Source organism: Bos indicus, chromosome 1, assembly GCF_029378745.1.
Source record: "Bos indicus isolate NIAB-ARS_2022 breed Sahiwal x Tharparkar chromosome 1, NIAB-ARS_B.indTharparkar_mat_pri_1.0, whole genome shotgun sequence".
NCBI lineage: Eukaryota > Metazoa > Chordata > Mammalia > Artiodactyla > Bovidae > Bos > Bos indicus.
Genome location: NC_091760.1, coordinates 95,081,357 through 95,104,794, shown reverse-complemented (window position 1 = coordinate 95,104,794; position 23,438 = coordinate 95,081,357). Strand labels below are relative to the sequence as shown.

The following is a 23,438-nucleotide window of genomic DNA, read 5'->3' as shown; positions in this document are numbered from 1 at the left end:
AATGTTTCCTGAGCAATCCAAATTCCCAATGGTGTCAGAATTATTAGACATTTAATTAATATTAAGGGCATTTCTAACGTATATTACTGTTACTAAATAGTGATGTATCTGTCCTTTGTAAAAATCATTAATATAACTTACTAAGGTTAAGAAAGGCAAGTGACTGTCATTTCTTAGCTATATGTTCTTCAGCAAGTTTCCTATTTTCTCTTATCCCCAATTTGCAGATGAAAGAAAGGAGTACTTACCCTGTGTTGTTATTGTAAAGGGTAATTACACACACTCTATCTCACATATATGATGTGATTATTTTCTCAGAGCCAGTTTGAGTAGTGGTCAAGAGCAGGAACTCTGAAACTCCTAAGTTCAGATCCCAGTTCTGCTGTTTACTAGCTGTATGACTTCTGTCAACTTATTAAAGATCTTTCTGTTTCAATTTCACTGTTTATAAAATGAATATAAAGTAGTAGTTGTAAGGATTAAGTAAGTTAGTGCACTTAGGGTAACACCTTCGTGTTCTATAAACAGTTACCTTTAATTATATAAAATGCATACAAAAAAGGTACATAATGCTTAATAGCTTATTTTTTATAAAGCTAGTTAAGTCTTTAGTTAATATACATCAAAGGTTATAGCTTATTATAAGTATGTTTATATAGATTTGTAATCAAGATTAACCTTCCAATGGAAGGGAAATCATACTTGGTTGATAATATGAATTTTTGCAAAGATGTTAGTTAATGAAAAAAGTATTGAAATTGACAAAATATAGTAAGCATTCATTTACTAAAATTAGATTGTAAGCTTTCTGAAGCCCAGTGCACTATCCCTTTTTTATTTCCTGCATCTGTTGTAACTATTATAAATATTACTGCTTTTCAAATGAAGGTAATAGGATTTTACAGAAAATTTTTGGAAAATTAATATATATTACTTACGGCTTTACCAGTTTTATGTAAATAATATAAATAAGTACCTAAAGTATCTTTAAGACATTCCTGTCCTCTTCTCAATTGCCTATTTCTGTTCTAACAGATTACTCATTCTGTTTCCACAAGCAATGTAATTGGATTTACTAAGCATGGTTATGTTCAGCTCTCAAACTCTACTGGTGGGCGCTCTCAAAACTCCTGGTTTCGATCTGTACTTCATTCTGCCTCATGAGCTAGTTTTTCAGAGATGCTAGAAGGAAATTCTGAGTTTTCAAATTTCAAAAAAGTTCTATCCAAGTCATCTTTGATATTTGTGAAGAATTAGGAGATACATCAACCAGTAATGGAAACAAGCCTTGTGAAATTTAATGTGAGCTTATTAGCTATTTGAAATTTGTATTTATTATGAAAAAAAGAAAGTATTTTTCTCCACTGAATCACATATTAGGTGAATGGGGACTTCTGAATTCACAACTTTATAACTGCTTTGAAATCACAACAACTTAGGCTTAATGGAGTATCTTTGTTTTTTGGCACATAAAACTATTTTGCAAGATAATTTAGTCATAAGGCCTGAAAAAATCAGTCCCATTAGAGATTTTCTTATTTATGGAAGTAATTACTTAAAAATAGTAGTAATTGTCCTATGAAGTGGATTTATATTCCAAATATGATTCTTAATCTTAGAATTATGACATTTGTGTAAAATTTATGCTTTTAATATGGCAAATCATAAAGGTTTTACCTGAGGAAAATGTAAACTTTTATACTATCTACTTAAATCATCGCTTTGCTGTCACTTAAATGGTGATACTTCACCAACCCGGCTCTTTAAACTCTTCAAACCTTGTTGATGAGGACTTATAGCTAGCTAGCTGCCTTGCTGGCTCTAAGTTTGTGTGTATTAGTCGCTTAGTCGTGTCCTACTCTTTGTGACGCCATGGACTGTAGCCCACCAGGCTCCTCTCTGTCCATGGAATTCTCCAGGCAAGAATACTAGAGTGGGTTGCCATTCCCTTCTCCAGGGAATAGTTAACCATTCATGTCTGTTAACAGAGAAGGCAATGGCACCCCACTCCAGTACTCTTGCCTGGAAAATCCCATGGACGGAGGAGCCTGGTAGGCTGCAATGCAGTCCACAAGGTCGCTAAGAGTCAGACACAACTGAATGGCTTCACTTTCACTTTCATGCATTGGAGAAGGAAATGGCAAGCCACTCCAGTGTTCTTGCCTGGAGAATCCCAGGGACACAGGAGCCTGGTGGGTTGCCGTCTATGGGGTCGCACAGAGTTGGACACGACTGAAGCAACTTAGCAGCAGCAGCACCAGCATGTCTGTTAAAATAGTACCTTTCATAATAATTTGTTTTGATTTATATCCCCTCTTAACTTTTTGGTATTGTTTCTTTGTTATTAAAAATTCTGATGATATTTAACTTTGACACTCTGAAATAATAAAGTTTAGACAGCTTAGTATATTAGTAATCTCTATTATCACAAGTACTGCTGTTTTGCTTAGTTTTATTTGAAGCAAAACCATACACACAAATAAATATGGGTTGAACACATAATATAAAAACTTTTTCAGAGTGTATGGCTTTTAATTTAGAAAATTATTTCCCATGAAGTAGTTTTACTCTTCTTAATTCTGCTTATGATTAAGAAGAAACCACTGTGGTTTGTCTTTTTAACCTCGAAAATTTGTCTTCTAATTTATAATTTTAAAAATACACCTGAAACACTAAATCATTTATCTCACAGAAGTACCACTACTAGCAATAAGCATATATCTCTTTCATTTGAGTTAATATGTAGTAAACTAGTCTATCCATTTTTCTTGTTTTCAGAATGCTAAAATAGTTCTATGTGTTCTCCTAACCCTTCCCTCCTAATTTTTAAGTTTCTGTTTCTTTAAAGAGTTTAGATTTTCAGATGTCTTACTTGTTATGATAATTTGTAAAATGCAAAAATAGTATGTATGATACTAAGCTATATCTTACTCAAGAGAAAAAATATTTAAGTATAAAATGTTTGTCTTTACAGGGCATCCCGTCTCCCTCCCTTGTCAGTCTTCCTGCCTTCTTTGAAAGGAGAAGCCATACTTTAAGTAGATCTACAACTCATTTGATATGAGGCTTAAAAAAAAATTTGTATAAAGTTATAAACACCTCATTCTCAAATAAGAAACTGACTTAAATGGTACTTACTGTTAGCACTTAGTGAAAGCTGGAAAGAAGGTAACACTAAACTATGCCATTTTATTTTTTTCTTGAAAGAATAAGGTTAACCTCTGACATTTTTTGAGTTAATTCATGTAAAAAGTTATATTGATTTTGGTGTAATTTTTCTCTTTATTGAATCCAGTTGAAGACCAGTCATTTAAGTTATTCATGATATTAATAACTTTGCCACATGATACAGTAAATAAATTTTATTGGTTGATGCCAAATACTGCTGTAAATCTCTTTGTATAGTGTCCTTGAATGAATTTTTGGAAATAAATGTGTATCTCAATTTGTTCAGAAATTAAGTGATATCACAAATGAAAACATGGATAGACCTCTGAATAGTGGGTTCTTGGTTCACATACTCTTTTGCAGTTTATTTTATAAATAAAGATATCGTATGTGTATTTTTAAAGATTTGCCACTATTGACAAGAATAACAGTTAAAGGAGGTGGTTTCAGAATATACTTGCAAATTGAGATAAAGGCAAAAGGATTAAAAAATCATGTATATTTTGCACAAACATGATACTGATGTATACTTGTTTAAGGGCCAGTATACTTATAGTGATTTTAGCCACAGGTCACTTAATTTAGTTTGATAGTGTGTAGAATTTTATTTGGAAAGATAAGACCGTGGGGAGATTATGGTAAAGTGGTTTATACTCTTTATGAAATAATTCCTAAGTTGGCTAATCTGCTGTAAAATGCATTGATATGTGTATGGTTAAATTTTTATTGTGGCCTCATAATTAAATGTAAAATTGAAATACACTTGTTGTTGTAAAATATTTTTCAAACTCTGATTTTATCTTTCATAATAGGGTGTTTTTTTAATAGTAGTACAAAATAATCAAGTTCCTATGAATAAATGCATTGTTATTTCCTGCTTGTTTAGGGAGTACTGCAAATGTTTGTCATTTAACAATTTTCAATTATCTGTTATAATACTTTAACTGACTATATAGATTTTTTTCTATGCCACATATGTACCACTTTAATAGTGAATGATCCTTTATTGCCATATTTTAAAAGCAGTTGTAGTAGGAAGAACTTTGTAAATAAATTTCTAAAACTCAAGTATATTTTATGTTTCATATTTTAAACAGTTCTTTTATACAAATTTTCATAGGCCAGGATGAATGTTTTGTCAACCCTTGCTCTGTTATGTATTTATTTCCATATTTATTTGCTTATTCCTCCCTCTGTTAATATTGGGCAGTATGTAAGTTAGGAGTCTTTAATCTGGAATCTACTTTGCAGAATGTAAGTAGTGAATGCCATGATAGTTTATATAAAATTTTGTGTTTATAAACATCTATGCATTTTTCCTGGGCTTTCCTGGGGTTACTCAGTGTAAGGAATATGTCTGCCAATACAGGAGACACGGGTTCAGTCCCTGGGTCAGGAAGATCCCCTGGAGAAGGAAATGGCAACCCACTCCGGTATTTTTGCCTGGAGAATTCCGTGGACAGAGGAGCTTGGCAGGCTACAGTCCATGGGGTCGCATAGAGTCGGACACAACTTAGTGACTAAACAACAACTTGATTACCTCCAAATATGTGGGCTTTCCAGGGAGAGGAAATGACGTGAGATAAGGCATGAAGTTGGAAATGTACTGGATGTTCATTGGCAAAATATAGCAGGTAGTCAGTTTTAACTTTAAAGGGAGCTTTAGAGTCAGTGTGAAAAGGTACTATTATCCAGGAGTGTGGATGCAGGGAGATGTGAGCAAACTGAAACTCATTACCACAGTAGAATACCATAATTCTCATACACATATTTCTAGAAAAATAAAACTTATTAATACTGATATAGGAAGAAATAGAACATGTAGAAATGTTCCTATAAACACTAAAGAAATGAATTCACGTTTAAAATTATTCCTAGAAAGGAATCACCAGGCCCAGATGGCTTCACTGGATAATGCTATTTAATATTTAATGAAGAACTAATACCAAACACAAATTCTTAAAGAGAATAGAGGAAGGAAACTTCCTAACTTATTTTCTGAGTTCTGGATAACCATGGACATTTTAAGAAACATTAATCTTATTTGGGGCTTCCCTGGTGGGAATCTGTAAACAGTGAAGAATCTGGCTGCAATGTGGGAGACCTGGGTTTGATCCCTGGGTCAGGAAGATCCCTAGGAGAAGGAAATGGTAGCCCACTCCAGTATTCTTGCCTGGGAAATAAATCCCATATACAGAGGAACCTGGCGGCTATAGTCCATGGAGTGGTAAAGAGTCTTATTTGTGAAAATACTTGTAGTATTTCAGATTTTTAACAAATGACATATTGTAATATATTAAAAGAATAATATAACTAAGTTGGGTTTATGCAAGGCACACAAGGTTATTTTAATTTTAGATAATTTATCAGTATATTTTCCTAATAGGCTAAGGGAGAAAAATTATATTACCTCTGTAGTTGCAGAAAAACATCTGATAAATTTTTCTGCTGTCATCAGACTTCTTGCAGATTAGGAGTAGAATGGAACATCCTTAAACTGATAAAGGTTATCTACTAAAATACTATAATGAATGTCATACTTAATGATGAAGCCTTGGCAACATCTTTGTGATCAGAAAGGAGAAGAGTGCCTACTGAAGTACCTAAGTGTAAATCTAATAAAAGATGTAAAAGATCTTCAGTCAGTTAAGTCACTCAGTCATGTCCAACTCTTTGTGACCCCATGGACTGCATGCAGCACGCCAGGCTTCCCTGTCCATCAGCTCCCGAAGCTTGCTCAAATTCCTGTCCATTGAGTCGGTGATGCCATCCAACCATCTTATCCTCTGTCATCCCCTTCTCCTCCTGCCTGCCAGCATCAGAGTCTTTTCAAATGAGTCAGTTTTTCGCATCAGGTGGCCAAAGTATTGGAGTTTCAGCTTCAGCATCAGTCTTTCCAAAGAACACCCAGGACTGATTTCCTTTAGAATGGACTGGTTGGATCTCCTTGCAGTCCAAGGGACTTTCAAGAGTCTTCTCCAACACCACAGCTCAAAAGCATCAATAAGTCTGTCACTGTTTCCATTGTTTCCCCATCTATTTGCCGTGAAGTGATGGGACCAGATTCCATGATCTTAATTTTCTGAATGTTGAGTTTTAACCCAGCTTTTTCACTCTCCTCTTTCACTTTCATCAAGAGGCTCTTCAGTTCTTCGCTTTCTGTCGTAACGGTGGTGTTATCTGCGTATCTGAGGTTTTTGATATTTCACCTAGCAATCTTGATTCCAGCTTGTGCTTCATCCAGCCCAGCATTTCTTATGATGTACTCTGCATAGAAGTTAAATAAGCAGGATGACAATATACAGCCTTGACGTACTCCTTTTCCTATTTGGAACCAGTCTGTTGTCTCATGTCCAGTTCTAACTGTTGCTTCTTGACCTGCATACAGATTTCTCAGGAGGCAGGTATGGGAATTTATTTACTTTAATTAAAGACCTTAATGGTATTATATCATAGTCATGGATTAGTTCCTTTGCTTTTGAACAATGTTTCCTTCAAATTGAATTGTAGATTCAAACAAAGCCAGTCAAAGTACAAAGTATGTGTTTGATTGTGTGTACCATGACAGATTGTTTTCCAATTGTATATGGAAATACATTAGTTATGAATAACCACTCAGTTGAGGAAGTGAGAGGACTGGCATTATTAGAAACAAGGTTCTTATAAAGTTGTAGGCATCAGGACATTGAGGTGTTAGAAGTATTGATATGAAAATAATGGATTGTAATTGAAAATCTATAAACAGACAAAATGGCACTTTAAAACTTTGGAGAAAAGATAGTCTGTTCAATAGATAGTGCAGAGAAAAATGGGTATCTTTATTTTAAAACCAGAAGAGAAGGAAATTAATTTCTTCACATACTATATAAAAATGAATTTCAAGGGAATTATAGACTTAAATATGAAAGGTAAAACTATAAAGATTTTACTAGACAATGTAGGAGAGTATCTTTAATCTGGGGGTTGGAAAAGATTGCTTAAATGTGTTACCTTGTTTAAGCTAATTATAGTGGGAGAGGTTGATAAATCTACATTAAAATTAAGAACTTCCAGTCATGAAAAGACATCATTAAGAGAGTGAAAGTCACAGAGTAGAGGTTTGCAATTTATACAACTGATAAATGACTCATATCCAGAATATATAAAGTCTGAAAAATCAGACATCTCTATAGAAAAAAATGGCATTTTACAAGTGAGGAAATGCAAATGGCCAATAACCTTATTAAGAAATGTTCCTCATCCATAATGCAGAAAATGCTAATAAGACACCATTGCACATGCACCATATTTGCTTAGCACAAATAGGAAGCAGAGAAGTCCCTTCACTGCTCTTTGGGAGTGTAAATTATATAATCACTTTACAAAATGCTTGGGCATTAAACTATAAGGTTTAAAATATGCATAGCTTGATACCAAACAACTGCAATCCCAGATATTTATTTTTTAAAAAATAGGTACATGAATATCAGAATCCATGTACAAAAGAATGTTCTTAGCTGCATTATACATAATAGGTTGAAAATGAAAAGTTAGAAAATTTTATCAATATTGTAATGAATGAATATACTATATTAATAGTCATGCATTGAATGAGCTGAACATTCAATGGCCTGGATAAGTTTGAAAGTATTAAGTGAAAGAAAATAGATATAAAAGTAACTTTTTATTCTATTTATATAAAGTTTAAAAATTGACAAAGCATTACTTTATTCTGTACGGTTGCAGAATTATCTGATAAAAGTTTAGGCAAGCAAGAAAATTACTACTCTAAAAGCCAAAATAGTCTCACCTCCATGGGGTAAAATGAGGAAGGGGCACATGAGAGCTTATATGTACTGCTGGCAGCATTCTATTGATACTTCTTAACCTGTATGTTCAGAGAAGGCAATGGCACCCCACTCCAGTACCCTTGCCTGGGAAATCCCATGGACGGAGGAGCCTGGTAGGCTGCAGTCCATGGGGTTGTGACGAGTCGGACGTTATACGGTTGTTCACTTCATAGTAGTTTATCGCTTTATTTAGTTTTTTGAGAAGACCAATAACATTGACAAACATCTGTCAAGGTTGAAAGAGCAAATATAAAACATTAGATATGATATATTGACACATGCATATGATATTATGAACAACTTTCTCCCAGTCAAATTGAAAACAGTTGAAATTGATAAAATTTGAAGAAAATACAAGTAAAACTGACCAAATAAGGGAAAATAAAAATCTGCTTGGTTCTATTAGTTATTAAAGAATAGACTCCAAAGTTAAAATTCTTTCTTACAAAGAAAATACTTGGTCTCAATAGTTTTAGGGTAAGTATACCCCAAATTCGGGAAATAGAATAAAGAGAGAATATTTTCCATTTTTAATGAGTATAGCATAACCTTGATATCAAAACAAAGAGAAAAGAAAAAAAATTACTGTCTAATCTCATTCAAGACTGTCAATGGGAAAATTTTAAATTGCTAATATTCTGTTAGCAAAGTCAATTCAGCATTGAATAAAAAAGATTATGCATCATTACTGAGTTTATCTCTGGAATGCAGGGTTGCTTTAATAATACAAAATCAGTGTAAATAACCACAATAGATGAAGGGGGAAATCAATAAATAAAATGCATTTGAAAAATAAAATAATGCATAAGAAAGTACTTCCTTCAGGTAATAAAGGACTTTCACCAAGAAAAACAACAGCAGACATCTTGCTTAATGATGAAACTTTAAAAGTGTTTCCTTCAAGATCAGAATACAAGGAGTCATTATATTGGAGGTAGTAGCCAGTGCAGTGACAATTTTTTAAAAAAGAAAGTGTACGAATTCATGAGGAAAATAAACGTTCTTATTTACATGGGTGTTATTGTCTGCATAGTCCTATCGTCTCTCCCCTCCTCCACAAAGAACATGTAGATACATTATTAGAGTTCGTAAGAGTAATAAAGTTCTGGAAATAAATAAAAATCTTTTATTTCTATACACAGACAAAAATCAAAAGCTATAATTTAAAAAATAACAGTGGCAACAAAAATACAATGGAATTCATTCCAACAGAAGATTCGCAAAAGTTTTTTATGGAGAAGATGGAAACTTTATTGGAAGTCATTAACAATACAGAGTGTATTCTTTGATATAAATTCCCTAAGTTGATTGCCCATCCTCAATAAGAATTTTTAATTTATTAAACTGGCTAATTCTAAAATAGACAAGTAGCTAATAAAGTTAAGATACTTGTGAGGAGGGACAAGGTGATAGCATTTGATTTACAAGATAGCAGGACTTACAAACAATATGGTATTTGGTGCAAGGATAGGTAAAATGATGTACTGATGAATTTGTTTATTGCACAGAAGCAGTTTGTCGTCATGTGGTAAAGTTGTACATGACTAAACCAGATAGTGTATTCATTCTTACTTAGGGAAGCTCTTGCACACATGTCTGTTGGTGTCCAGATATGAGAATGTCCAAAGCAGCATTGCTTACAGTATTCACAAATTGGAAACAACCCAAATGTTTACCAGTAGCAGAATGGATAATTATAGACTATCCATACAATTTTATGACATACAGTGATAAAATGAAAGCATTTTATCTACATCCAGTAACATTAATTTCAGAAACATAGTGAAAAAGCAGGTCCAAAAAATAGATACAGCAATATTCTATCTGTATAAAGTTTAAAAACAAAAAGGACGGTTATTTAGGTACAGGTAGATGGAGAAGGAAATGGCAACCCACTCCAGTGTTCTTGCCTGGAGAATCACAGGGACAGGGGAGCCTGGTGGGCTGCTGTCTATGGGGTTGCACAGGGTCAGACTCGACTGAAGCAACTTAGCAGCAGCAGCAGCAGCTGGTAACATTTTAAGGAAAAGCACTGGGCATAACTAGCACAAAATTCTGAGTAACAGTTACCTCTTGAAAGTGTTCGCTTAGGGTGAGAGATGTGGTTGGAGAGGAGCACAGAGGAAGAATCTAAGGTATTGGTGACTTAATGCAGGATAGTGTGTGCGTGGGTATTATTTCCATAATATTCATTTTAAATTTGTATTTCACATTAAAGTTAAATTTCACAGTAGTTTTTTAAAGAGAAAAAAAAATCCTCAAATAATAGAAATCCCCTAAACATAATACTTTGTAACAAGTGATGGCAAATAATCATGTTACATGCAATATGAACAGAATTGCATTAAATTGGAAAAGAAGGATTCATCCTCCATCACCACAGCTATTTACTCTGTTTTTAAAGCCTTTAGTTAATTGAATAATACAAAAAATTAAGTAATTGTTATACATTAAAAGAATAGGCAAATTATTAATACTGTGGCTGTATATTCCAAAACTTCCTTTAAAAATCTTACAATTAATATTTGGCTGTTTATGATTTGTAATACAGAAATCAAAAGCTTTTCTTCAAGTTGGTAATAGCCAGTTAGCATTTGATACACCAAATAAAAGAATTTCCCTACAGTAATGACAGTTTATAAAAACCCTTGAAATTAATAAAGGAAAAGGCCATGTGTAAATACAAACCCTTATTAAATAAAGGGCATAATGCAATCATGAATGATTAAAAATATTTATTTTTCCTAGATGGGAATACATAATATTAAAAATAATATATAAATTCACTACATTTCCTTTAGAATCTTATTTATTTATAAATATTATGAGCTATACTTGGCATAACCAATGCTGAAGAAACTGAAGCTGAACAGTTCTATGAAGACCTACAAGACCTAGAACTAACACCTAAAAAAGATGTCCTTTTCATTATAGGGGACTGGAATACAAAAGCAGGAAGTCAAGAGACAAGCAAATTTGGCCTTAGAGTATAAAATGAAGCAGGGCAAAGGCTAACAGAGTTTTGCCAAGAGAACACACTGGTCATAGCAAACACCCTCTTCAAACAACACAAGAGAAGACTCTACACATGGAAATCAAAAGATGGTCAATACCAAAATCAGATTGATTATATTCTTTACAGCCAAAGATGGAGAAGATCTATACAGTCAGGAAAAACAAGACCAGGAGCTGACTGTGGCTCAGATCATGAACTCCTTATAGCAAAATTCAGACTTAAACAAAGTTGGGAAAACCACTAGATCATTCAGGTTTGACCTAAATCAAATCCCTTATGATTATACAGTGGAAGTGACAAATAGATTCAAGGGATTAGATCTCATAGAGTGCCTGAAGAACTATGGATGGAGGTTCATGACATTGTACAGGAGGCAGTGATCAAGACCATTCCCAAGAAAAAGAAATCCAAAAAGGCAAAATGGTCTGAAGAGATCTTACAAATAGCTCAGAAAGGAAGAGACGCTAAAGGCAAAGGAGAAAAGGAAAGATATACTCATTTTAATGAAGAGTTCCAAAGAACAGGAAAGGAGAGATTAGAAAGCCTTCCTCAGTGGTCAATGCAAAGAAATAGAAGAAAACAATAGAATAAGAAAGAGTAGAGATCTCTTTAGAAAATACCAAGGGAACATTTCATGCAAAGATGGGCACAATAAAGGACAGAAATGTATAGACCTAACAGAAGAGGAAGACATTAAGAAGAGGTTGAAAGAATACACAGAAGAACTATACAAAAAAGGTCTTAATGACCCAGATAGCCGCAATGGTGTGATCACTCGCCTAGAGCCAGACAACCTGAAATGCGAAGTCAAGTGGGCCTTAGAAAGCATCACTATGAACAAAGCTAGTGGAGATGATGGAATTCCAGTTGAGCTATTGCAAATCCTAAAAGATGATGCTGTGAAAGTGCTGCACTCAATATGCCAGCAAATTTGGAAAACTTAGCAGTGGCCACAGGACTTGGTTTTCATTCCGGTCCCAAAGAGGCAATGCCAAAGAATGTTAAAACTACTGCACGATTGCACTCATCTTACATGCTAGCAAAGTAATGCTCAAAATTCTCTAAGCCAGGCTTCAACAGTACATGAACCATGAACTTCCAGATGTTCAAGCTGGATTTAGAAAAGGCATTGGAACCAGAGATCAAATTGCCAACATCCATTGGATCATTGCAAAAGCAAGAAGGTTCCAGAGAAACATCTGCTTTTGACTACACCAAAGCCTTTGGGATCATGACAAACTGTGGAAAATTCTTAGAGGTGGAAATACCAGACCACCTGACCTGCCTTCTGAGATATCTGTATGCAGGTCAGGAAGCAACAGTTAGAACTAGCCATGGAACAGCAGACTGGTTCCAAATAGGAAAAGGAGTACGTCAAGGCTGTATATTGTCACCCTGCTTATTTAACTTATATGCAGAGTACATCATGCGAAATATGGGGCTGGATGAAGCACAAGCTGGAATCAAGGTTGCCAGGAGATATACCAGTAAACTCAAGATAGCCAGTTGACACCACCCTTATGGCAGAAAGCGAAGAACTAAAGAGCCTCCTGATGAAAGTTAAAGAGGAGAGTGAGAAAGTTGGCTTAAAATTCAACATTCAGAAAACTAAGATCATGGCATCTGGTCCCTTCATTTCATGGCAAATAGATGGGGCAACAATGGAAACAGTAACAGACTTTATTTCTGGAGGCTCCAAATTCACTGCAGATGGTGACTGCAGTCATGAGATGCTTGCTCCTTGGAAGAAAAACTATGACCAACCTAGACAGCATATTAAAAAGCAGAGACATGGCTTTGCCAACAAAAGTCCATCTAGTCAAAGCTATAGTTTTTCCAGTAGCCATATATGGATGTAAGAATTGGAGCATAAAGGAAGCTGAGTGCTGATGCTTTTGAACTGTGGTGTTGGAGAAGACTCTTGAGAGTCCCTTGGACTGCAAGGAGATCCAACCATTCCATCCTAAGGAAATCAGTCCTGAATATTCATTGGAAGGACTGATGCTGAAGCTGAAACTCCAGAACTTTGGCTAACTGATGAGAACTGACTCATTGGAAAAGACCACGATGGTGGGAAAAATTGAAGGTGGGAAGAGAAGGTGACGACAGGATGAGATGGCTGGATGGCATCACCAACTCGATGGATATGAGTTTGAGTAAGCTCTGGGAATTGGTGATGGACAGGGGAGCCTGGTGTGCTGCAGTACATGGGGTCACAATGAGTTGGACATGAATGAGCAATTGGACTGAACTGAATAATACTTGGCATATTACATATTAGTTTCAGTTATGATAACTCAATATTTGTATATATTGCAAGATAATCACTATATCTAGTTAACATTCATTGCCACACATTGTTACACATTTTTTTGTGTGTGATAAGAACTTTTAGTCTCATAGCAACTTCCAGATACACAATGTTACTTATTATAGTCATCATGCTGTACATTACATCCCCATGACTTATTTAATACTGGAAGTCTGTACTTTTTGACCCAGTTTGCCTACCCAACTCATACTCCTCGCCTCTGGCAACCACCAGGCTGTTCTCTGTGTCCATGCACTTGTGTTTTGGGTTTTTTGTGTGTATGTGTGTTGTGTATTTTTTTTTTTTTTTAGGGTTCTGCATATAAGAAGACCATAAAGTATTTGTCCTTCTCTCTCTAACTTAATCCTCAAGGAGGTCTCTTCATGTTAACTGAAATGGTAGGATTTCCTTTTTTAAATAAAATGGCTAAATAATATTCCATTTTCCTTATCCATTCATCCAATCAATGGACACTTATTTTGTTTCCATATCTTGGCTGTTGTAAATAATGTTGCAATAAAGATGGGGGTCATATATCTCTTCAAGTTAGTGTTTTCTCTGTCTTTGATAAATGTCCAAAATGGGTTATATGGTAGTTCTATGTTTAATTTTTTGAGGAACCTTCATAATGTTTTCCACATGGCTGCCCCAGTTTATATTCCCAACAAGTGTAGACGTGTTCCCTTTTCCCCACAACCTCACCAACTCTTCTTTTATCTTTCTCGTGATAGCCTTTGTAAACAGGTGTGAGGTCATATTTAATTGTGGTTTTAATTTGCATTTCCCTGATGATTAGGGATATCTAGCACTTTTTCATGCTGGCCATCTGTGTGTCTTCTTTAGTGAAATGTCTATTCAGATCTTTTGCCCATTTTTAAATTGGATTTTTCAGTGGGAGGGGATTCTTAAATGAGTTCTTTATGTTTTGGGTATTAGCCCCTTATATATATGATTTGCAAATATTTTATCTAATTTAATTGGTTGCCTTTTCATTTTGTTGATAGTGAGAGAGTTATTTCCTAGGCAGGTTGATAAGTCTAGGGGTCCCCAAGGAGAGAGGGGTCTGGAATTCTCAAGGAGGAATAAAGGACAAACTTTTTTCCCTCTACATTCCTTAGGATTATATAACAATAATGTATCCTGCCTGAGGACAGAATTTGGATTAAACCTTCTGGCTAATCCTGTTACCCTAAAATGTAAATTATGGGAGTAGGTCTGGTGACTTCCAGATGTTCAAGCTGGTTTTAGAAAAGGCAGAGGAACCAGAGATCAAATTGCCAACATCCCTGGATCATCGAAAAAGTAAGAGAGTTCCAGAAAAACATCTATTTCTGCTTTATTGACTATGCCAAAGCCTTTGACTGTGTGGATCACAAGAAACTGTGGAAAATTCTGAAAGAGATGGGAATACCAGACCAAATAACCTGCCTCTTGAGAAACCTATATGCAGGTCAGGAAGCAACAGTTAGAACTGGACATGGAACAACAGACTGGTTCCAAATAGGAAAAGGAGTACGTCAAGGCTGTATATTGTCACCCTGCTTATTTAACTTATATGCAGAGTACATCATGAGAAAGGCTGGGCTGGAAGAAACACAAGCTGGAATCAAGATTGCCGGGAGAAATATCAATAACCTCAGATATGCAGATGACACTACCCTTATGGCAGAAAGTGAAGAGGAACTAAAAAGCCTCTTGATGAAAGTGAAAGAGGAGAGTGAAAAGTTGGCTTAAAGCTCAACATTCAGAAAACTAAGATAGTGGCATCTGGTCCCATCACTTCATGGCAAATAGATGGGGAAACAGTGGAAACAGTGTCAGACTTTATTTTGGGGGGCTACAAAATCACTGCAGATGGTGACTGCAGCCATGAAATTAAAAGACGCTTACTCATTGGAAGGAAAGTTATGACCGACCTAGATAGCATATTCAAAAGCAGAGACATTACTTTGCCAACAAAGGTCCATCTAGTCAAGGCTATGGTTTGTCCAGTGGTCATGTATGGATGTGAGAGTTGGACTGTGAAGAAAGCTGAGTGCTGAAGAATTGATGCTTTTGAACTGTGGTGTTGGAGAAGACTCTTGAGAGTCCCTTGGACTGCAAGGGGATCCAACCAGTCCATTCTAAGGGAGATCAGCCCTGGGATTTCTTTGGAAGGACTGATGCTAAAGCTGAAACTCCAATACTTTGGCCACCTCATGCGAAGACTTGACTCATTGGAAAAGACTCTGATGCTGGGAGGGATTGGGGGCAGAAGCAGAAGGGGATGACAGAGGATGAGATGGCTGGGTGGTATCACTGACTCGATGGACATGAGTTTGAGTGGACTCCGGGAGTTGATGATGGACAGGGAGGCCTGGCGTGCTGCGATTCATGGGGTCACAAAGAGTCAGACACGACTGAGTGACTGAACTGAACTGAACTGGACTGGTGAGGTCTTTACAACCTCCAGACATTCTTCTGATTCACTGGAGTATATAACTCTATTGCTAACACTAGCAAGGGGGTACTCTTTCTGCCCCCTTCTCATGCCTATGTCAGAAGCTTTCTCTATCTCCTTTATACTTTAATAAAACTTTATTACACAAAGCTCTGAGCGATCAAGCCTCGTCTCTGGCCCCGGATTGAATTCTTCTCCTCCAGAGGCCAAGAATCCCGGTGTCTTTGCATGGTTCAGCAACATTTCAATAGTTTTTCTGCTGTGCTGAAGCTTTTGAATTTGATGTAGTCCCACTTTTTTTTTTAAGTAGGTTTTTGTTTATTTTGTTTGCATCTTTTTTAAAGAATAGTACAAAATGATTCTAGTAATAATGTCTGTAGGAGAGAATAGACATCTGAAACTAGACAAAATTCTTTTGCAAGTTAGTGAAGGAGGATTTGCCTTGATACTTAGCCCCCAAATTTCTATAATTAAACCCACTTAGTACTGGAATGATACTAGGTTAGCAAATAATATAGAAGATCCAATATAAAAGATCAGAGTATATGGATCAGAGAACCTAATTAATGATAAGAGGGTCATTTCAATTTGGACATAAACAATGGTTTATTTATGAGGATGTGCTGGCATAATGCACTATCCATCTTGAAGAAAATAAAGTTTTATTTACAGCTTATATCATTTTGTAAATAAGTTCAGTTTTAAAATATAAAAGCAATAAAATATAGAATAAAATTTAGGAAAGTAGCTCCATAACCTCTGTATGTGGTGAAAGGAAAGAAATGTCAAGATACACATGTTTTACTTCATAAAGAGTAATAAGTTATTTGTGTATGGTGAAAAATTTCATTAGGGCATACCTTGGAGGTTTTGCAAGTTTGGTTCCAGATCACTGTAGTGAAATGAGTATTGAAATAAGTCACACATTTTTTGGTTTCCTGGTGTATATAAAAGTTGTATTTACTCTAGAGTCTGTTAAGTGTGCAATAGCATTGTGTCTAAAGAAAGCCACTATGTATACCTTAAATAATACTTAATTGCTAAAAAATGCTGACCACCATCTGTTGTTCAATCTCTAAGAGGTATTTGACTCTTTGTGACCATCATCTGAGCCTTAAGCAAATTATAATTTTGTGCTGGCGGAGAGTTGATGGCTGCTAACTGTTTAGGATTGTCTTTACTAAAGGCTGGGGTGAAAGTGAGTGTCGCTCAGTTGTGTCCGACTCTTTGTGACCTCATGGGCTCTACAGTCCATGGAATTCTTCAGGCCAGAATACTGGAATAAGTAAAATGCCAGTCCTCTCAAACCCTCTGCTGCCTTATCAACTGTTACTCAGTTGTATCCTACTGTTTGTGACCACATGGACTGTAGCCTGCCAGGCTTCTCTGTCCATGGAATTCTCCAGGCAAGAATACTGGGGTGGGTTGCCATTCCCTTCTCCAGGGGATCTTCCCAACCCACAGATTGAACCCAGGTCTCCTGCACTGCAGGTGAATTCTTGACCATCTGAGCCACCAGAGAAGCCTTATCAACTAAGTTTATGTAAATCTGTTGTCATTTCTACAATCTTCACAGCATCTTTACCAGGAGTAGATTCCACCACACACACATGTACACACATACAACACTCTGCTTATCCATAAGGAGCAACTCTTATACTGTTAAAGCTTTATCAGGGGACTACAGCAATTCAGTCACATCTTAAGGCTCCCTTTCTAATTCTGCTTCTCTTGCTATTTCTCAGTTCACTTCAGTCACTCAGTTATGTCCAACTCTTTGCAACCCCATGGACTGCAGCACACCAGGCTCCCTTGTCCATCACCAACTCCTGGAGTTCGCTGAAATTCATGTCTATCAAGTTGGTGATGCCATCCAGACATCTCATCCTGTCATCCCCTTCTCCTCCTGCCTTCAATCTCTCCCAGCCTCAGGGACTTTTCAAATGAGTCAGCTCTTTGCATCAAGTAGCCAAAGTATAGGAGTTTTAACTTCATCATCAGTCCTTCCAATGAATACTCAAGAGTAATTTCCTTTAGGATGGACTGGTTGGCTCTCCTTGCAGTCCAAGGGACTCTCAAGAATCTTCTACAACACCACAGTTCAAAAGCATCAATTCTTTGGTGCTCAGCTTTCTTTATGCTCCTGCTCTCACAATCCTACATGGCTACTGGAAAAACCATAGCTTTGACTAGACAGACATTTGTCTACAGAGTAATGTCTCTGCTTTTTAATATGCTGTCTAGATTGGTCATAGCTTTTCTTCCAAGGAGCAAGCATCTTTTAATTTCACAGCTGCAATAACCATCTACAGTGATTTTGGAGCCCAAGAAAATAAGGTCTGTCACTGTTTCCATTGTTTCCCCCTCTATTTGCCCTGAAGTGATGGGACCGGATGCCATGATCTTAGTTTTGTGAATGTTGAGTATTAAGTCAGCTTTTTCACTCTACTTTTTCACTTCACCAAGAGTCTCTTTTCTTCTTCTTCGCTTTCTGCTGTAAGGGTGGTGTCATCTGCATATCTAAGGTTATTGATATTTCTCCCAGAAATCTTGATTCCAGCTTGTGCTTCATCCAGTCTGGCATTTCGCATGATGTAGTCTGCATATAAGTTAAATAAGCAGGGCAACTATACAGCCTTGACATACTCCTTTCCTAATTTGAAACCAGTCTGTTTTTCCATGTCCAGTTCTAACTGTTGCTTCTTGACCTGCATACAGGTTTCTCAGGAGCAGGTAAGGTGATCTGGTATTCCATCTCTTTAAGAATTTTCCAGGTTGTTGTGATCCACACAGTCAAATGCTTTAGCGTAGTAAATGATGCTTGCTATTTCTACTATATCTGAAATTAATTCCACCACTGAAGTCTTGAATGCCTTAAAGTCATCCATGATGGTTGGAGTCAACTTTTTCCAAATTCCTGTTAACATTGATGTTTTGTCCTCTTCCCATGAATCATGCATGTTCTTAATGGCATCTAGAATGGTGAATCCTTTCCAGGAGGTTTTCAACTGACTTTACCCAGATCCATCAGAGGAATCACCATCTTTGGCAACTATAGCCTTACAGAATGTACTTTTTAAATAATAATACTTGAAAGTGAAAATTACTCCTTGATCCATGGGCTGCAGAATGGATGCTGTATTAGGAGGCATGAAAACAACATTGATCTCACTGTACACCTCCATCAGAGCTCTTGGGTGACCAAGTTCATTGTCAATGAGCAGTGATATTTTGAAAGAAAGCTTTTTTTCTCAGAAGCAGGTCTCAACAATGGGCTTAAAATGTTCAGTAAACAGACATGCTGTCATCCAGTGTTTGTTCCATTTATAGAACACAGGCAGAGTTACTTGGCATAATCCTTAAGAGTCCTAGGATTCTTGGAATGGTAAATGAGCAACGGCTTCAACTTAGAGTCATCAGCCTATAGCTTTTACAAGAGTCAGCCTGTCCTTTACAGGAGAGTGTCCTTTACTTAGCCCCTTTACAAGAGAGTCAGCCTGTCTTTTGATTCTTGGAAGTGAGGCATTGACGTGCTACAAAAATCCTAGATGGGATGTCCTTCCAATATAAGGCTATTTTATCTACATTGAAAATCTGTTGTTTGGTGGAGTCACCTTCATTAATTGTCTAGATCTTCTGGACAACTTGCTGCAGCTTCTACACCAGAACTTGCTGCTTCACCTTGCACTTCTATGTTTTGGAGATGACTTCTTTCCATATACCTCATTAACTAACCTCTGCCAGTTTCAGACTTTTCTTCTGCAGCTTCTTTACTTCTCTCAGACTTCACAGAATTGAAGAGAGGGCCTTGCTGTGGGTTAGGCTTTGGCTTAAGATAATGTGGCTGGTTTAATTTTTTATCCAGACCATTAAAACTTTCTCCATATCATCAGTGAGGCTGTTTCACTTTCTTTTCATTTTCACTGGAGTGGCGCTTCATTTTCTGTCAAGAACTTCTCCTTTTCACTCACAGCTTTGCTAACTGTTTGGCTCAAGAGGCTTATCTTTTAGCCTATCTCAGCTTAACCATGTCTAGCTTTTGATTTAAATGACAGACATGCAATCTTCCTTTCACTTGTCTACTTAGAGGCCATTGCAGAGTTATTGGCCTAATGTCAATATTTTGGGGCTTCCCTGGTGGCTCAGACAGTAAAGAATCCACCTGCAATGTGGGAGACCTGGGTTTGATCCCTGGGTTGGGAAGATCCCCTGGAGGAGGGCATGGAAACCCACTCCAGTATTCTTGCCTGAAGAATCCCATGGACAGAGAAGCCTGGCGGGCTACAGTCCATGGGGTTGCAAGGAGTTGGACATGACTGAGTGACTAAGCACGGCACAATATCAGTATTCATATGTCTCAAAGAATAGATGACTGAGGAAAGGCAGAGAGGTCGGGGAGCTGGTCAGTGAAGAAGTCTGAACTCATACAACATTTATAGAAAGTTCACTGTCTTATATGAGCATGGATTGTGGTGCCCCCCATACAAGTACAATAGTAACATCAAAGATCACTGATCACAGATCACCATAACAAATATAATAGTATGAAGAAGAATGTGTGAAATGTAGCAAGAATTATCAAAATGTGACACAGAGAAACAGAGTGAACAGATACTATTGGGAAAATGGTGACAGCAGACTTGCTAGATGCAAAGTAGTCACAATGTAAGGTTGTCACAACCACTCAATTAGTAAAAAATGCAGTGTTTGCAAAGTACAATAAAGCCAAATGTAACAAAGGTAGCCTTGTATCAAAAAGAATATATATATATATCAAATGTATTTTTTGATAGAGTCACACTTCTTCCACAAAATTGATCATAGGCAAATAGACAGGTATGTATAGCTGTATTACAGGATTGTCAGTATAAAAATGTTTTATGTTCCTTAATAGGAAATTGGATATGTAAATTGTGATACATTCATGCAATGGGATACTACACAGTCATTAAAAATGATGTTTTTTAATATAGATGTATGGACATGGAAAGATGTTCACTACCTATTATTATATGAAAAAACAGGTTATAAGATAGTATATAGAATATGATTATATTTTGCTAAAAGTATTACATATGAATAGGAAAAAGTCTAGAAAGAGACATACCAAAATAATAGTAGTGTCTGTGAATGGAACTAAAAGTGATTTTTAAAATTTGTTTCTTCTCTATTGTCTGAATTTTTAAATAATGAACAGATTATCTATCATAAAGATAGAACAGATCTATCCAACCATCTATCATCTATCTATATCTCTGGTTGGTGGGGGGGGGGGGAGCAGAAAAAATCCTATGTTGTTATTTTCTTTTCTAACTTTCTTATTGCTCTTCCATTCACTCTGTAACCCACTGCTATTTGGCTTTAGCACTTACTTCCACTGAAACTTGTTTGCCAGTGTCACCTGTGACTTTCCACTTGTCAAATCTAATGTATACTTTTCAGTTCTTATCAATTGTACCTCTGGTTCTGTTCTCATAAACCTTCTCTTCCTTTTAAAAACATTTTCCTCCTTTGAAATGTGTCACTTCTTTTTTTTCCCTCCCTCTTGAGCTAGATCTCAGTATATTTCATTGAATTATATAGAGAATCATTGCCCACCCTTTATTGCCCAACCCCCCAGTAGGTGTTCCCCACATGTTCATCTTTGTTCTTCAGTTCTTTGTATTTTATGTACTCATAGTATATATTTTATGCATGTATGTATAGCTCTATACCTATCATATGTGTGTGTGTGTGTGTGTATACAACTTTTTATAAAACTTCCCACAGGACATCATCCCCTGGATCATTTAAAACCATCTCACATTTTATATATAGTCACATCTGAAGTCTCTTCTTCCTTCACTCCTCCAGTATTGTTTCTTTTTTCTTTACAGCTTTCTGTGAATGGCATCACCATCCACCCCACCACCTGAATCAGACACCTGAAATCCTCCCGGGCCTAGGCTTATCTCCTCATCATTCCTCATAGCCAGGCTCCTGATCCCACATCCTTAAGATCTTATGAATGAGTTCATTTCCTCATCTCCATTCCCACTGCCAGGCTTTATTTCAGGCACACGTGATTTTTCTGGGATTTATGAGATAGTCTCTAGTCTTCAGAGTTCCACAGAAGCAGAATCTAAAACAAGGGCTGTGTTAAGGTTTATTTGGGTAGTTCATCCTGGGGAGTAGGAATGAAGAAACTAGAAGGGGGGAAAGCCAACAGTCTGCTCTACCAAGCTGACCACCACAAACACTCTTGTTCAGATCTGTTATGTGAAAGGAGGAAGTGTTGATTTCTCAGTTCCCATTCTGGCTGTTTAAGGGTGGCACCATGGACATAGGGTGGTCCCTAGCAATTCCAGGCTGCAATTGGCATGAATGCCGAGCAGTGATTTTGACACCCCCCTCCCCTCAAAGCTTCAGGGATCTCTGGTGCAGGAAGTGAGAGGTAGGTAGCACATACTCCAGCAATGGCTTCTGTAAGAAGAGGTGGGGTGAGAGGGTTTGAAATGACCCAGAGGAAGTATCTGATTTGCCTTCTAACTGATATTCTTGTCCTTCTGAAATCCATCCTTTACAGTGAGAGTAGCCTCCCTAAAACAAAATGATTACATTATTGTCCTGCTTACAATGCTTCAATATCTCTCCTAGAGAATTCCAGAGAAATATATGCTCCTTAGCATATTATAGTGTGAAAGGCCCTCCCTTTATGATCTGGCTCCTTCTCACTTCCTTAGAGCCATCACTCACCACTTCTCCAAATAAATTCTTCCCAGAACATGCCTGACTTCCCTGACATGCTCCTTTTCTATCCTGTACCCTCTCCTGAGAATGACTTTCTTCTCCTTTTTAGCTCAACTCAAGAAGATCAAACCAGTTAATCCTAAAGAAAATCAACCCTGAATATTCATTGGAAGGACAGATGCTGAAGCTGAAGCTCCAATACTTTGGCCACCTGATGCAAAGAACTAACTCATTGAAAAAGACCCTGATGCTGCATAAGATTGAAAGCAAAAAGATAAGAGGGTGACAAGGATGAGATGATTAGATAGCATTACTGACTCAGTGAACATGAGTTTGAGAAAACTCTGGGAGATAGTGGAAGATAGAGGAGTCTGGCATGCTGTAGTCCATAGGGTGGCAAAGAGTCAGACACAACTTAGTGACTGAACAACAAAAATTCTTTCCTTCAAGAAACCCTACTTGACAGTCTACCTTTCTTCTCAGGCTGGGTCAGTGCCCCTCCTAACTGTTCAGCAGCACCTGTGTTTACCTTCATCATAAAATTTACTATATTCTGTTACATTTCGGGGAGGTCTAATTTATCTGTTAAACTAGATTGTCAATTCCTAGATAATAATAAGTGCTCAATAACTGCTAAAATTGTTCCAAAGTCTATGGGAAACCTGACTATCAGGCAAGATCAACCAACTGTATTACTGAAATGAAGAATAACCATATCCAATGTATATCTTAATACCTTTGATGTTCTAGTTCCTCTCAGAAGGTGTTAACCTAACACATGTCTACTAGATGTACCTTAGGGAGAATGCAGATTTTAAGCACTGCATGAAGGTGTGGTAGGTGAAGAGATGAGAGAGGTGGCCACTCTGACATGCTAGAATGGTTCAAAGAGCAGTCTTGTATTACTGATGGAAACACCACCTCTTGGAACACCTGCCTGCAAGA

General features: G+C 36.8%; 1 protein-coding gene across 8 annotated transcripts in view; it reads left to right on the top strand.

The window, feature by feature from the left end:
* The window catches only part of ECT2 (epithelial cell transforming 2), a 60,336-nt gene extending 56,095 nt beyond the window's left edge, over positions 1-4,241 (top strand). For 3 of the 8 annotated variants that reach the window (XM_070791825.1, XM_070791849.1, XM_070791842.1), the window contains one exon: positions 2,975-4,241. In XM_070791825.1, coding sequence (XP_070647926.1) covers positions 2,975-3,064 — 90 coding nt within the window. In that variant the 3' untranslated portion in view covers positions 3,065-4,241. Of the gene's footprint in view, positions 1-1,035; positions 2,931-2,974 lie in introns of those variants that run through there. The other 5 variants (XM_070791818.1, XM_070791812.1, XM_070791830.1 and 2 more) reach the window with 4 other exon arrangements.
* Positions 4,242-23,438: the final 19,197 nt, after the last annotated feature.